Source organism: Martes martes, assembly GCF_963455335.1.
Source record: "Martes martes genome assembly, chromosome: 5".
NCBI lineage: Eukaryota > Metazoa > Chordata > Mammalia > Carnivora > Mustelidae > Martes > Martes martes.
Window position 1 is genome coordinate 127,112,749 of NC_137892.1, and position 17,911 is coordinate 127,130,659.

A 17,911-nucleotide genomic window follows, 5' to 3' on the forward strand; every position below is an offset into this window, starting at 1 on the left:
AAGCCTTGATTTATGCCTCTGCAAAATGGGGGAATAATAATGCCTACCTAACAGAATTATGATGAAGATTAGCATACAGAATGATTACTGAAGAGGCTGACAGGAGTATGTGCTTGATAACTCATACTGGATGACGTAAGTGATTAAGACATAACAAGAACATGTACCTATGTCTATTTTACAAAAACAAGTGACTATAAAAAGATCTCTAATAATGAATCGATTATTTTCTTGGAGTCTTTCAATTCATAAGAATGTAAAATCTTCATCTGAACCATCCATAGTCATGAATGTGAATTTCTGGGCAGAGTTTAGTACGGAACACAATTCATTCAGATTCAGACTCAAACTCAGAGAATATAAGGTTCTAATTAAAGAAGAGAACCTCAGAGGCGCCTGGGTGACTCAATCAGTTAAGCGTCTGACTCTTGATTTCAGCTCAGGTCATGATCTCAGGGTTGTGAGATCAAGCCCCAAGTTGGGCTGGGTGTGAAGCTTGCTTAAGATTCTCTCTCTCCCTCTTCCTCTGCAACCCCCCAAAATTAAGAAAACCTCAATAATAAAGAGATTTGGGTTTATTAGATTGCACTGTAATCTTGAATTTCTCTAACCTCAGATAAAACAGAAATTCTTTTTTTTTTTTTTTAATTTTATTTATTTGACAGAGATCACAAGCAGGCAGAGAGGCAGGCGGGGGGGAGGGGGGAGAAGCAGGCTCCCTTCTGAGCAGAGAGCCCGATGTGGGGCTCGATTCCAGGACCCTAAGATCATGACCTGAGCCAAAGGCAGAGGCTTTAACCCACTGAGACATGCAGGCGCCCCTAAAACAGAAATTCTAAGACAGCATTATAATAATGACAGCTGGTAATTCATAAAAACTATTAACTTGAGAATGGCTATAAAGAACCAAGTATAAAACTTCGATGTTGCAGCTGATTTCAAGCATTTCTTTTAATAAATTTTAAGTACTGATATTTCCTAGAGGTATGATCACCTCAAATCTCTATAAACAGGAAATTGAAACGTTCACTTTGAGACATCAAAAAACATTTAAAATAGGCACCACAAAGTGTACATTTGTGGTTAAAGGTCAAATTTATTAGGAGATTAAGAGATGTATTATACATAGACTATAAATACTGCACAGCTGACTTTATTCACAGTCAAGCACAGAGATATAGTCAGTGCCAACCTATTTTGTGGATACTCTTGTTCTTTTGTTCCAAGAAAAATTTGCACCATAAGACTTGGACTTGGGTTTTGGAACCTTCCTCTCTTCAATGTCATAGCTCCACCCTAGAAAACAAAAACAAACCCACAGAAACAGAATTAAAGAGGATACCTCAAGAGCACAGCAAGCAGAAGCTTTCATAAATTTAATGTTCATATATCATGAGGAATACATGTCAGCACATCTGAAATATAAATACTTAGTAATATTTTCCCTTATAATCCTTTGTGACAAGGCAGCCCAAAATATTGCCTGAAGATGATTTACTGATCTCCAAAGTGTAACCCATGATGTGACTTCTCCTTGCTCAATATTCCTTATTCAATTACTGATGGTTACATAGTCATGTAAAATTTTCTATTTCTCTATGTGGTTTAATATGTGTCTTCTTTAATAACTGCAGTGGGAACACTGAACTGTATAACCTGTTCCTTTCCTAAAAGCTCATGCCTTCACAAGAGTTTGGATCTCACTCAAAGCAATACAGAAAAGCATACATGTTTATGTGAACATATCTATGTACACAGTTACCTGTATAAATGATAGAGTCGGAGTAGACCTAAAGATTATTTGGTTCAGCTCTCTGGGCTTTGACAGGCCACTGATTAAATTAAAAAATGTTTTCAGCATTTGCTTAAAGGGCTATCTATTTAGAATCCCATGAAAGTAGTAGATAACAATGCAGATTCTTTGGTCTGACCAAAAGTTCATTGGATCTAATTTCTGGCAGGAGCTTGGGAATCTGTACTTTAACTACCATCTAGGAGATTTTTATGCATAGAGGGTTGAGAACTACTGGCGGCATGAACTGTCTGCTTCTGAGAGTCTTTGTATCTTCTCTCCAAAGCCCTTCTCAGGTGTTTTGTAATTTTGAAAATTGGATTTATTCATGGCCATGTCTTCTGCTTTAAGTCCAGTTCCTCAGTTCAAGGTATGGAGAACAACCCTTGAACATCCTCCTTCTTGAAGATCTAATTAAGTCATTGTTCTGTTCCTCGTCCAAGCAACCTCTATAACTTTCACTTTGCTTCATAGGATTCATTTTCTATCCCTGTAATTTATCATTCTGAGGACTTTCTTCAAATAATTCATCTTGAAACATTTGATCCATGGCTGCTGAATCATGCAGTCATGTATAAAATGTCTGAACTATTATATGTCTCATTAAGTAAACTTTTTGATCTTGTGAGTTGTTAAGAGTTCTAGTGCCTCTTGGTGGGTATAATATTTGCTGCCACAAAAGCTTATGTTTCAGTAGCCCCTTAGAATGTAATTTTGCCACAAAAGTGAAGCCTGTAAAAATCAAGTCATCAAAGTATACTGCTACTACTGCTTATTTTAGTGTCCAAAAGAGGAAATAATTAATAATTCCATTGCTAGAACTCCATCTTCAAAGAAAGTCCATGTGCTATAAGGAAACTGAGAAGCAGGAAAGCAAATGAAACAAATCGTTTAAAAATACAAACAAAACATCAGAATCCAGGAGCGAAAATATTGATTCAATTTACTTGCTTAAACATAACCTTACTTTCACAGAGTAAAGTTTTGAGTACTTTCTAATCCATTAAAACAGAAAAAAACCCAGAAAGCTATGTCTTACTTTAAGAGGACCTGAACTTGTAAGTACATTAACAAGTGGCTATTTGCATTTCAAAATCGTTACTAACTGGCCTAAGAATGGTACTTACTTCATAAGTTGTCAGGAGGATTAAACAAACTTGTTCATGTGAATTGCTTAGAAAACACCTGACACTTAACAATCATTTATTGAGTTCCATGAAAAATGTACTTTTCTAAAACTTTTATATGAATTAATATTTCCTTTATGTAACTGAGAAAACTGAGGCACACAGTAATTAGGTAACTAGCACAAGTTCACTCCCCCAGGAAAAGACAGACTCAGGATTTAAACAAAGAATCTGATTCTGGAGCCTCTACCTTAATTAATACTGCGTCTCTTGTGGTTTACAGCGTAAGTAAGATATTCTTTCTGTCTCAAATCTGATTTGTAACTGTCTAGTAACACATCTTCTATATGAAGTGAAGCATTAATGTAAATAAAATTGCCATCACACTGAAACCCAGTAATTCTGAATTAACCACAGAAAGGAATTTTGGTAAGCAAATTAATACCGTGAACTGAACATGGTAACTTTAACATTATAAACTTCTCAAGCACTTCCTACATTAACCAGCAAATGATGCTGTTAATTATAAAAAATAATTCAATAAAGGAGGTATAGCAATATTTACTGAGCATTTACTATTCATTTAATAAATATTATTGATTACATAGTCTGTGTGAAGGACTGTTGAGAAACCAGAGATATAGCAGTGAATAAATCCCCAAATTTCTTCAGGTTAGCAGAAGAGAAACTGATAAGTAAACGCATGGTATTTAAGGTGCTAATACAGTAATACCTATGATTAAATACATATTTTATGCTAATGAGAACTAAAGAAAAACATTTTAGAGAGGGTACACAGGGAAGACCTTCCTTCTTGAGAAGGTCACATTTGCCTGAAGATCTGAAGGAGATCAGAGTTAGCCATGTGGATGTCTGGGAAAAGAGCTTAAGGCATGTTCTAAATCCTCTGCTAAGTGCTTTACATGTACTTTTATAGAATTTTAAAACTTAGATCATGGGTTGCTTGGCTTATGAAGTAGGCATTATATATACCCCAATTTTATATTTAATTATTTAGGAAAAATAAAGCACAGAGAAGATAAATAAGCAGCCTAAAGCCACATGGCAGAGTGGCAAAGTTTTTAACCGAGGTTGACTTTAAAGCTATGTACCTAACCACCTCATAAATAAAACTGCATTTCTTTAAAAGCATTCTGTAACTGCAGTTTTTATCTATTTCACCCAACTTCTTTCAATCTTTGTGATTTTGTAACTCCCCCCCACCCTTTATTTTTATAAATGTATTGAAAAGACTGTTCCAAGAAAGCCTGGAAAGTTAAGTCTATGTCTGCCATATGTCCATCCACCCCCACCCCACTTGTGGAGAAAGGAAAGGTTTCTAGTGTAGTAGGTTCTTTGTCTAGTTACAATGATTGTTGGCAAGTTATCCCACGCCTCCATGAACTCTTCTCGCCAAGTGATGGGTCAGAGAAGCTATGCTCCCTCTCTACCCCTGCTTCCTTCCCAACACACACTCTCCAGTCCAATAAAAGACATTATCAGAGGAACTGAAGAAGAAATGAGAAAGTACTTCGACATATTTAGGAATTGGTGTTATACACAAACACATACTGATAATCACTGTCTCATTTATGTCGTTAATCTGTTTTTCAGTCACCAGGGAGGAAAAAAAAATTTTTATGTCAGAATGTAGACATAGCTATATTATGTTTTGTTGATGGAGTCTCAAAATGCTGTCAGGGTCACTGCAATGTGAGAAGACTGGGATTTTGTACACATAAAAGAACAACTGGTTTGGGTTTTCTCCTGGTAACAAAGGAGTGACCTGGCTCTTGGGAATCATGAGCCAGATTATAGTTCTATTGATGGTGATAACAACAATAAATAGAAGTATCATTATAGGGACTGGAATGTGGATGGGCAAGGCACCTTGGGAAAACAAAAACACACAAGGAAGAAACCAGCACTTGCTAACAATATCTATTTCTATATTATTGCTCTACTACAGCCACCCATGATTGTAAGGATGTAGAGGGGGAAAAATCTCTTTTCCTCACATTTTTCCGTGGGAAACAACTTTGTTCCCAAAGCTGCACAAGCAACTAATATGCTAATACTAAGTAAAAGGAAAGGGGTATGAGGAAGTCTAATGGGAACTCACAAGAGACTGAAACTCAACTCAGAGTCTACATAAATCTCCTTTTGGATTTTCTCTCCATGGCTGAGAAAACTTTTCTACTATGTAAGACTGATGCTAGGATGAACATTTGCTATTCTGACTGGGAACTCTATTAAGAATCTGACCACGTTTCTAAGCATCCTTCCCCAAAATGTTTACCTTACAATGCATGGATAAACGATTCTTCATACCACAATCTTTCCCAAGTTATTTTTTTGTAGTACTGTGGCAATATAAAGGCTACTGGAGCAAGCAGTGAGCTTTAGCTAAAAAGACAAAATAACCATAAGAAGAACAACACTTAAAAGGACATTAAACATGCATACTTAATGGATAAATTACATGAATTGTGCTTAGGGAAAGTTGTTCTTAAAAAGAAAGACATAATGTAACTTGCAAGAAATAGAATGTAAAAATTTAAGAATGGAATTTTATTTCTGAAATGTTAAGTTCCTGTATGAATTTTCTTTTCAACACTAACTTTTAAAAAAAACCTCAAACTTAAGTTTCTGAATGAGATCATGGAGTGAAAACACTTGCATTCTCTGAAGAATGCTTTACAAAATCAAGGTGTAGTCTATGACAGTGGTCCCAATATGTTGTTCTATTAGGACACTGAAAACCAGCCTTCACTCTTCCCAGCTGTGTAACAGAAGAAGATCAAAGCAACTGAGTCCACAGCAGCTGCCCCAGGGATGGAGTAAGCTCCTAGGGCTGCTGTCACTTCCCACTGAGGAGAGCAGCCATATGGCACGGATTAACCACAAATCCAACCACCAGCACCTAAATGATGAGAAGCTGACTCCCTTTGCTGTTACACACACTGGAATGCTTTCACAAAGATATTTTGATCTTTAAGCCCTAGTATCAGAGAAGTACCTCTGGCAAATACTGTGGTAAACTTAAAATGTGACCTGTAATATCTCATGCTCAATTTCTTTTTTGGAAAGATGCCCATTTATTTTGTTGATCTCCAGACTGTGGTTGAGATATTCTACTTCCTAAGATATGAATGTTTGGTGTAATCTTTCAAATGTGCCCAAAAAAAGCCCAAAGCTCAAAACCCAAAAATCAAAGACCAAAAACATCCACAAAAGGCTTGTGAACAAAACCAGATCATGACAATTAACTTCTGAATTCTATGTATGAGACAGAAAATTAATTCCATTCACTTTTATTTACAGAACCATTTTATTTATGTTTCAGTAATGTAAAAATAGAGAAATGTTCATTAGTGGTTTTATTGCTTGTGAAATGTTACCTCTAGTAACCCTGGTTCAAGTCCTATAAAATGTCTTTCTCCTGTAATAATCTAATCTCAAACCCTGACATTAGTTCAGAAGTGAATAGTTTAATGGTTTTTCCTACTGTCCATCTGTATACAAAGCGAGAAGTACTGCATAATTTGGCACAAACTGACATAACTGGCAGTCACTGCTAATAGAGGCAGAGGATCAGAATAGAAAAGACTTTGGGAAGCCAAAGCAAAGTATGTGGATACTTGGAGGGTTTCAAGGGTTTTCACCAGGCCATGTACCTATATTTTGCCTAGGTAAAAGCAAAGCATAAACTTTTAAAATATAATTTAAAGGGGGCTGGGGAGCTATGACAGTCTTTGAGGAATTTCATTTTAGAAGTCCCTCTACTTTGAAATTCCCAAGTACCTAGTATTTGGCATGGGAGGAGGTTCAGATTAATTTGAAAGTATCTTAGATCTTCTTTTAGAAAAATTATGGAGAAATAATGGGCTGGGATACATTGGCAAAGCAGTTCTTTCCACAAAAATTATATAAAATTATTTAAACAAGCAAATAAGGTGAAAATGTCAGGCACCTGAAATATTTATTAGATTAGTAACACCCCACACCTGCCACAGCTGCAACACCTCAAAAAAAATCCAACCTTTGATGTAATAGTCAATGGCCCCCTTAAGTTTTATCTATTCAAATAATATAGTTGCTATACAATATTTTTTATTTCCAAAGCAGTAATTGGAACCACATTATTCAGAATTTGCCACAAAATAAACTGGTTTGTGTTCCAAAAGTACATGTGAAAATCAGTCATTAGAAATTGAGAACACATTTTTTTCTAGAGAAAGAGACTATACAACAATGGTAAATGTCCAAAAATCATTCTCAGAGATTTTGATGTAATTGGTTTGGGCGTGGTCCGTGCACAGGGATTTCTAAACCCCACTTAACCCACAATACACTAGGAATACACTAAACCACCAAGTATATAACATTATCTCCATGAGATAAATTATTTCAAACCTCCAACTGGGAATCTAAATACCTCTCCCCACCCAACATGTCTGTCTCTCAGGAGTCTCAGCTCAGCAGTTCAGGAGTCAAACTAAACATTTCCCTGGCCACAAAGACAACTAGTACCTTGGACTGGGGACTAGGAAGAGGGAATGATGAAGAAAAAAGCTGGGGCTTCATCAGAAAACTATGCAGTGTCTATAGCACACCAGATCTCAGCTCTCTGATCATGGTCTTTATTTCGAAACCCTGTAAAATATAGGTTCAAACAGTCCTCGTAATTTGTGGATTCTGTACTTGTGAATTTGTTCACTAAAATTTACTTGTAACCCCCAAGTCAATACTCACAATGCTTCCATGGTCATTAGCGACACATACAGAGCAATGAAAATTTGAGTCACTCAGTGTACATACGTGGTCCCAGATGAGGTCAAGCAAGGTAATGCTCTGTGCCTTGTTTCAGATCTCATACTGTAAACAAGTGTACTTTTCGTGGTCTATTTACAGTGGCATTTTTGTACTGCTTGTTGATGAATTTGCCATTTAAAATGGCCCCACAGATGTAGTGCTCTAGCACTTACTAGTGTTCCTAAGGGCAAGAAGGCTTGGGTGTACCAATATATATATGTTAGATAAGCTTCATTCAGGCTTAAGTTATGGTGCTGCTGGCTATGAGTTCAATGTTCATGAATCAACAATACATATTAAATAAGGTGTTTTTAAACATTTGAACAAAATCACATTTTTTAATTTTTATTTTTTTAAATTTTTATTTATTTATTTGACAGAGAGAGATCACAAGTAGGCAGGGAGGCAGGCAGAGAGAGAGGGAGAAGCAGGCTCCCTGCTGAGCAGAGAGCCCGATGTGGGGCTCGATGCCAGAACCCTGAGATCATGACTTGAGCTGAAGGCAGAGGCTTAACCCACTGAGCCACCCAGATGCCCCCAGAATCACATTTTAAAAAGGTTATGTATGTATTGATAAAATTTTGTGATTAGAGTCTCGAAAGAATCTAACTTTGTATATTTCTTAGGAGCAATATTTCAGTACTCTTTAGTGTTTTCTGTGACCTTAGAGATCATAACTACTATGAATAATAAGAACCAACTGTAACAGATACATAAACTCTGTCCTGCCTGATGACTCTTCCCCACCTCCTCTGGAAAAAACAGTTTTATTTCCATTTGTAATTCATCTCAACATTCTTTTACTCTATAGAAATTTGTGCCTTACTGACTTTTCCTTTGAACTGGTTATAACATCTGCTTGGTTTCCTCATTTCATGAGTAAACTAAATTCTTTTTTTTTTTTTTTAGAGATTTTATTTACTTATTTGACAGACAGAGATCACAGGTAGGCAGGGAGGCAGGCAGAGAGAGAGGGGGAAGCAGGCTCCCTGCTGAGCAGAGAAGCCGATGCTCCCGGGATCATGACCTGAGTTGAAGGCAGAGGCTTTAACCCACTACGCCACCCAGGCGCCCCAGTAAACTAAATTCTTAAAAAGGTATTAATCTACATCTATATTAGAGTCATGATTTTATCTTTTCCAGAAAATACTCTTTTCACAATTTTGGAAGTCCCACTGAGACATCTAACAGATTGACCAACAAGCCTGGCAAACTTCTTCACCAAAAGTGGTACACCTCATTTTAAGCTCAGGTATGTCTTTTCTTGGCCCCAAGAGGCAAATACAAGAGAATTTTGCTGACTCCCTATTTTTCTAATTTTAACTTTGCTCTCTATTAAGTTTGGGAATTGGTTTTAGAGATCTATTCTCTAAATAGGATGAAAAGACAGAAAAATCTAGTCTTTTGGTCTTTGCTGTCTATTTGAGCTTAAACAAATGAAAAATTTGTATTCAATGAGAGGAAAATAGCTCTTTAGTATACACCAGTGAACTTCATAATTCTGTGTTAACTGTCAACCCATGACTGAAATTTTAGAACTGAAGTTATAAACTGTGTGATACTGGTCTGTCTACATGTCTGTTAATTCAGAAGTGTCTTTACTTCTCATTATATATGTATGGGTAATGTTTTCCTACCTCTACATGTCATTAATGAATTAGATAGTAAAATCTTTTAAAGAGGCTCTGTTTTGATTAGCTTCTAGAAAAAATAAGTGCTTGTATAAGAATTCCTAAAATTCTTAGAAAACAAGGAAATTCAACTTCTAAATAGTCTTAATGTGCTAGATTTAAGAAAGGTATTCTCGGGGTGCCTGGGTGGCTCAGTCAGTTAGGCATCCGACTCTTAATTCCAGCTCAGGTCATGATCTCAGGGTCCTAAGACTGAGCTCCAGTGGGTTCTAGGCTCAGCAGGGAGTCTGCTTGAGATTCTCTAGTTCTCCTTCTACCCACCCCCACTACCTCCCCTGCTGGGACTCATGTACTCAAAAAAAAAAAAAAAAAAAAAGCATTATTAAGGAATTAAAGACCTAAGGAACATTTAAGAATTCAAATTCAAATAACAAAAAACACAGGTAAATCTTGGGCACATGGCCGACTTAGAAGAGCATGCAATTTTCAGTCTCAGGGTTGTGAGTTCAAGCCCCACATGGAGTACATAGATTACGTAAATGAATAAACAAAAACTTTAAAATATAGATATAGATATAGATATATATAGGTAAGCACCTATATATATAGGGGTGTTTGGGTGGCTCAGTCGGTTGAGCATCCTACTCTTGGTTTCACCTCAGTCTGCAATCTCAGGGTTGTGGGACTGAGCCCTGCATCAGGATCTGCGCTCAGCACTACCCCTCTGTTCCTCCTCCATTGAACATGTGCACACACTCTCTCATTCAAATAAATAATACATAAATCTTTTAAAAATATAGGTGATCTTTGGCAAATAAGACAAATTTAATAATTTTGATTTAATAAAAGCAGCTATATTTTCTTTAGTTTATTAGTGTTAAATATACCAAGCACAGATCTTTCTTTCTTTCTAAACTTAGTAAGTTTACTGATCAAATAAGCTAGCATTACTTCTGTTTAATGTTTATAATCCTAAAAAATATAAATTTGTATTTATCCAAAATGATTCTTCATTCTGGTAATTTTAATAGTAACTAAGTTTTGTTGTATGTCACTTTGAAAATTAATTTCCAAGACTTTGGGTTAACTTACAAACTTAGGTGATATTAATGGATATTTATTAGATACTTAGAGTATTTCTAAGAATACTAAACTACTGATTACTAAGAAAATTTAAGTTTATATATTTTTGCTTCTTTTTTTTTTATATGGTATAGAGAGGTTGTATCTTTGGGGTTAATGGACACATTCATTTTTGCCACTTGGAGAAGTTTATAAAGAGTGCACGTGGTTGTAGAAGTTTTGCTAGTTTACTTAAATATTAGTGTGTAACAGTTTTCAATGATCTATCGGTTTTCTCTATGAAATCAGAGTTAACTTTGGTTAAAAGATTTAATAAATATGAAATTCTCCTAGGAGCAATAGTGGCAGTGAGGTAGAACTTTGTATGCAAGGTAATGAGATGTGTTTCTGTTTATCAACGGAAAAAGAGAATAGTTAGCATAGAGGTCTCTTTCAGGCAACCAACTTGAACAACGGAAACTTGATCAAGGCAAAGGGGCCCACAGTGAACCACCAAGCTGAATGCAAATAGGCTCACGAAACGACACACATACCTGGAAACAGCCATAGGCCCTAACTGACCAATTACAAACCAGCACAATTCCCAGTATTACTGAAAAAGGGAAAATTCCACACTCCCTCACCCTGTCCAGTAACTGTGGTCCCTCACCACCCCTTTGTCCCAGTCTTTGTTATCTTGCCCACCATTTGTTCTGCCTTGGGTGAATTCTTACACCTCTCTCACTGCAGCCACCACCCTATTGGGTTAGGTCACCCCACAGTTAGGTCCTAAAGCAAATATTCAAAATGAGAAAGAGAATGGTGACCTGAATGGATACTGAAAGTTATATATTTTATTTCCCTTACAGTATGTCTAAAAAGTATGAATAGCTATGAAAGGTATTAAAATCTTAGCAAAGCTTGCTCAGTATAGGTGGGCTTATTTCATTAGTTCACTATTTACTGCCTCTACCTACAACATGAAGGGTTATTTTGTCTAATCTGCCTAGATTTCAAAGTTTCTGTGGCTTACCAGAATAACCTTATATGAAGACTTCCTTATGACTTCCTAACCTTATGATGATGAAGTCTTTAATGACTTCCATAAGAGCTCAGGATCTTTACAGTCATGTTACCTTTTAGTTTGTAAGTTTTATCATCCCTTTGAAATGAGCAGTCAAGTACTGTTTGTCTCACACCCACGATCCTATTCCTATCCTAAGTGTGCAAATCTACTGACATTTTAAAAATTTATGCCTCCCCAAAATAATAGCCTAAATGTAAAATGAACGATTCAGATTACCTTTGTACCTAAAACTATTTTCAAGGTTCCCCAGAAGGCTTCTGGACTACATCACAAGGATGTATTCTTTCAACCTTGTGGAAAGAGAGATACTGAAAATAATTAGTTTATTTGACACAGTACTACTGAGTTATAACTGTAAGAGTTATCAAGTCAGAAGAGAGACTTAGCTCTCCTGAGGTTAAATCTGTATGAGTAAAATGTTATTAATATAAATATTCCAGAAATTTATGCTATGTGCTAAGTATAGATTCTCACTGCCCTCACTGTCCATGTTTTATTTATCAGAGCCCTGGTACTACTCTGTATTAGTACAGGTTATCAGACATAATTTCAGTTATCTTTAAAAACATCAACTTGGTTGCATCTTCTGTAGTTTGGATCTCATATCTTCTAGGCCAGTATATGTAAATTGGAGTCCATATCACTTATCAATGGAGTTTTATTAATATACAAATGTTTAGGACCTTCCCCAGACTTACTGAATCTCTTTACTTGATTTTCTTGACCTATTTCTGGTATATTCTTACTATATGTTTGTCACATTCAGGGTATATTACGTATCAGGACTATTACTATTTCTCTGTAAATATTCATCCATTTTTATAAGTTAGATGGACATTCATGGTCTTCTTTGAAACCAGGCTTTAATACTGATTACAGATATTCTGTATATAACATTTTTGGAATGACTTTAAGCTGAATCATTCTTTTTATGAATGTTTACATTTCATTTCTGAAATTTACCAGTAATGTTCATTACAGCCATCTTAAATCTTTAATCACTTAGGGATAGATTTTTTTTTGTTTTACTCTGATGCTACCCTGAAAACTCCCGAAATCAGTTGCAGGCCACCGTACTTTGTCTTCAACAAAGAAAGACACCTTCAGAGCTCCATGGAGAAGGACTGTTAGGTATTCCTGGGTATAGGCTTTTGATGGCATAAATATAGGACCATACCAATGAACTGAGTCAGGATTTCCAGAACTCTACCTGAGCTGCAAATAAATTTATGATCCAGTAAAACAAGAATTAATTAGATAGGACTACATGCACTGATGAAGGCTTAATGTAGTTTCTGTTTGGAATACTTCTGATATTGTTTCAATGTTCAATTTTTTTTGGCATTTAAGTAAGTCCTTTCCCTTTTCTCCTAAGGTATCTACAATTTAGTAGACAAGTGTTTTGTAAACTAAAATGTGTATCTTTTGTAAATGGTATTAGTCTCCCTGCATGACCACTACAGAATTCAGGAACTCTTGTTGAATATCCTTATATCCATGGCAATATAGTGATTTGTACATGTTCAATATGTCCTTCTTCTGTGGTTATGCAACAAAGGCCATATCTAGATTGACATATTTGACAATGTACTTATTTAATCAGATATGACCAGACACTTTTAAGGAACAAAAGTAGACAAAATCCTTCCAGGAAAGTGACATGGCTCCAGGATAACAAATTACAAAGTTCCCCAAGGTGGTAAGGAACCTTTTTTGGAGGATCTTAGGATATTTTAGGAACCCTGAAAAGGGACGAAACATTTGCCCAAATTAATAGGCATCACAGAAGAAGTCTGGTGGCAAGTAATTGGTCATGAAGACATACATGAAGACATCTGAGAGTCCTTATGAAAAATTTCAGCAAAGCAAACTTAAGAGAGCTCATGTGGTAAAGAACAGCAGGACTTCTGCCCCCAAAAAAGCCTTTTTGGCATAAGGATTTTGAGTTGGTTAGTTAAAAAAAACAAAAACAAAAAACAACAGTAAACATAGGGAAATCTCTGAAAATGAAGAAATTGCCCTTTTTTGAGGGACATTTACATTTATAAGGGAAATCTCCATTTGTAAAGGTGTCTCCCACTCAGTACTAGGAAGTAGAAGATGACTAAAACCCTGGAAATTCACCAATGGAGAAGCCTTGGAATTAAAATCTGCATAACATTTATACCCTTGTTTATGGTACTTTGCCCTATAACCTCTCAAGGTTCTCCCCAGTGCCCACTCCCAAAATCTTCCCTCTTCAGCTAGAGATGGTACTTAATGTTGTGGCAAGGGCCATTTTGGAGTTACCAGTTTCCCCGGGTATATAGGAGGTATACATGTTATTAAACTTCGGTTTGTTTTTCTGTTAATCTTTTAGTTATAAGGGTCAGAGGGGTCTCGGCCAAGACCTATATAAAGTTAAAGGGAAAATTATTTATCTTCTCCTACAGTTGCAAATTACTCATTCTTGCTATACCTAAATACATACTCAGGTGAAATATTAGCCCAATATTTTCTGATCATAAATAATGTTTGAGTTTTTTTTTTTAATCACAAAAGGAGAAGAGTAGAAATCAGTAGAAAATTGCATTATCTATATAGTATGCCTTTTCTCTTCCAGGTTATCGGATTTCAGTTTAATTCCTTGTCTTTCAGCTATTTTATTTCTTTTTAAGTTGTATGACTGATAGATATGCAAATTATATCCTGTGTCCTACTGGTATTGATTTAATTAACTGCCCCTCCCCCACAAAACCTCCATCTGCTCCATTTGCATTCCTTTTTTCCACATGTATTTGTGCTGTTTTGACTTTTACTTTGAACTGGTTATAACATCTACCTAGTTCCTTTGTATCACATGAATAAAATAAATCCTTTAACACAAATTTTTTATCCGTAGGAATCCTGATTCTTAGCTTTTGAAACAAAGGTGTCTTCTTAACAGATGAGTGAATGTGAGGTTGAGACCCTCATTAGAAGGTTTAATTTAGGTGGAAATCCAGACTTTGCTGATGGGTCTACTTCTGGAATAATTCTAAATCCTGCAGCTCCAATCACCTCCTTATTTTCCTGAATCCAGGGCTCGACCTGTCTGCTTCCTCCCCTGCTTCTACCTTCTAGTACTTTAGAGGCAGGTTTTCCTCCCCAAGAGACCCACTATGGACAGAATGCAGTTTCACAGTTTATCCTCTATCCCCCTACTCCTGAAAGAAACCCTCCTCTATTTTGAGAATTTCAAAGAGTTTTTACAGCTAACAACAATGAGAAAAACACAGGGGGTAAAATGACCTACCAAAGGAAAGTCACAAAGTTTCAAATCAGATCAAACGGGGAAAAGGCCATTTCTGGTTTTCATTAGCATGTAAATGGTAGTAGATCCTAGCCTTCCACCATCGACATTTTTCCACAACTATCTTACTCCTCCTTTCTCCGTTGATGCAGCTTCTCCTCCCCGCCCTCAACCCTATCATGAAACACTAGGAAAGACAAAAGCCACAATGGGTGAGAAAGGTGGGTCTTTTCAGTACACAAAGAACTAAAGTGAGGTTCATCTACATTTCAGAGGAAACCCCAGATACTCTTTTCTCTTTTTACAAAGAAAGGTTATCTTTGAAGAGTTCCTCTGGAATATTTGCTGAGCTCAAAGAGAGACCTTCAGGATGAGGCCCTGGGGTTAAAGCCAAAAGACACAGGGGTATTTATATCTTCTTTACTTAGTGTGTATGTTGGGGAAGGTTGAGAAGTAAAATTTGGAGTAGTGGAAGGTAGGGAGCAGGGGAAAAAGCCACAGGGAGGCCATTCAATCTTTTCTTCTTTCCCACTCCCTAGTTTCACAGAATCAGTCCTCTGTAGTGAGATCCTGTGAGAAGAGAGACCTAACCAAAACAGAAGCAGGGAGGGTAGTTACAGGAGTTATTAATAGCAGGAGGAAGAGAACTTCTTTTAGTCTCAGAAATTATATATTCTTACATAAAATTCTTATATAAAAAGATGAACCTGCACAATACCTTTTATGGTTAAGAAATGAAAAATGGGTGATTAATGGGATCTTGTGGTATAATTTAGGTCTCTTTTAGCTATTTTATTTCATTATTATATTACATGTAACATAAGAGTTTCCACTTATTCTGGATTCATACGGGGTAAGAATAAAGAACAGAACTATATTTCTTAGAAATATAAAATGTAGGGGCGCCTGGGTGGCTCAGTGGGTTAAGCCCCTGCCTTTGGCATGGGTCATGGTCTCGGGGGTCCTGGAATTGAGCCCCACGGACTCTCTGCTCAGCAGGGAGCCTGCTTTCCCGCCTACCGCCCCCACCCCCGCTAGGCATGCCTCTCTGCTTGCTTGTGATCTCTGTCAAATAAACAAAAAAATCTTTAAAAAAAAAAAATATATATATATATAAAATGTGAGGTTTTCAAAGTTGGATAAGGTTTTCCTATTTCTTACATTCATTACAGAATATTTATTAGTGAAATCTTTAGAATATGTGTAGAATGTATATTTTGTGCATTGCTAAGTACTATATAGATCAGTGCTGTCCAACAGAAAAATGTGAATTACATAAAACTTTAAAATAACTTTATCTTAAAGTTTATCTATTTATTTATATAAGTAATCTCTACACCCAATGTGGTGCTCAAACTCATGAGCCCAAGATCAACAGCTGTACACACTTCTAACTGAACCAGCCAGCTGCCCCAGTATAATTTTAAATTTCCTAGGAGCCACTTTAAAAAATGACTAGGAAATATTTTAATCGTATTTTCCTAGTCCAATATATATCCAAAATATTATCACTTAAATATGTAATCAGTACAGAAACTTTAGATAATTTTTATACCTAGTCTTTGAAATAGTGTATATTCTATACTTACAGCACATTTCAACTTGAACCAGACACATTTCAAGTGCTATATAGTCATATGTGGGTACCATACTGGACAGTGCTGACCTAAATCATGTGGGAAACAAAGGCAAAAGAAAAAACTTAAAATTTCCTGACTGCCTACAGCCCACTGACAAGTCCTTGAAACAGGCAGGAGTGACCTTCCTTAAGGAGCTTAGCGGCCTCAATGTTGACACTTCCCTAAAGGCAAATGGCAATCTTATCCCAACCCCCCAAGAATCCCGTAAGTCTTAATATTAAAAAAAAAAAAACTCTTTTGAAAACTTTATCTCTAACCTCCAATCACCCTTCAAGCATATGGCCCATGGAAATACATCGGAAGTGTCTCAGGACTGAGTTATTACCCAACAGTAATAAATGACCTTTTCCTAACAATAGCTAGCCCCCTCAGGATCCTGGAAACCTTGTTTCTAAAATTCCTTAGACGCTTATGCTGTCCCTAACCCCCTCCCAACTTGAAAGTATATAATCAGTCACCCATCACAACCAAAGTGCAGCTTCTTCTGCCCAAGGGTCCTGTCCCCATGCTTTAATAAAACCACTTTTTTATACCAAAGACATCTCAAGAGTTCTTTTCTCTGCTGTAGCTCCGAACCCCAATCATTTCCTACATCATAATGATCAATTTTTAAGATCTACTAGCAGCACAGTATCATATAAAAAATACTGAACTTAGAATCTAGGAACTTGGGTCTTATCAGTTAAGAGCTACGTGATTAATCTTAGTCTTGTTTTATTAATTTCCAGGTCTCTGTATCCTTAAAAAAAAGTTTATAACAAGTAACTTACACCTTGGAAAACAGCTCTAACATTATGGAGTAATCCTCTTAAGTTTATCTGTTAATAAACTCAAGATAAGCTCCATATTAGAGAAATATTGGTTGTATTTTACGAACACTAAAATAGAAGAAATTGCTAATCGTTCTATAAATTTTCTTTCTCCAGATTTCTAGTTATGGGGAAGTAACAGTTCTTCTGAAAGAACAAGTAGCCAAATTAATTTAAAGTGATTTTAAAAAAGTTTAAAACGTGATTTGGAAAATAATTTATAACATCACTACAGGTACAGTTCAAACTCACCAAATATTTATTAAGTATATTAAAAGATGAGTGGGACTGGGTGTTTTTTTCCATGTAGGTGCTTATAATCCAGTAGGAGGAATAAAATATTAGTTTGAGTACAAGGACATGCCTTATTTAACTACTGATCCCCACAGCCTAGCCCCCAGTGCCAGCAACAATAATGTTTGACGGAATGCAATACGAAAAGTACAAAACTGGGGGCGCCTGGGTGGCTCAGTGGGTTAAAGCCTCTGCCTTCGGCTCAGGTCATGATCCCAGGGTCCTGGGATCCAGCCCCACATCGGGCTCTCTGCTCAGCAGGGAGCCTGCTTCCTCCTCTCTCTGCCTGCTTCTCTGCCTACTTGTGATCTCTGTCTGTCAAATGAATATATAAAATCTTTAAAAAAAAAAAAGTACAAAACTGTATTGTAAAAGCTGTAAGA

At 36.4% G+C, this 17,911-nt stretch overlaps 1 protein-coding gene across 2 annotated transcripts in view; it reads right to left on the reverse strand.

Annotated features, from left to right (window-relative positions):
• Positions 1–561: 561 nt before the first annotated feature.
• NDUFS4 (NADH:ubiquinone oxidoreductase subunit S4) overlaps positions 562–17,911 on the reverse strand; it is a 107,742-nt gene continuing 90,392 nt past the window's right edge. The window contains exon 5 of one of the 2 annotated variants that reach the window (XM_080803457.1): positions 562–1,296. In XM_080803457.1, coding sequence (XP_080659583.1) covers positions 1,193–1,296 — 104 coding nt within the window. In that variant the 3' untranslated portion in view covers positions 562–1,192. The remainder of the gene's footprint in view (positions 1,297–17,911) is intronic. The other variant, XM_080803458.1, reaches the window with a different exon arrangement.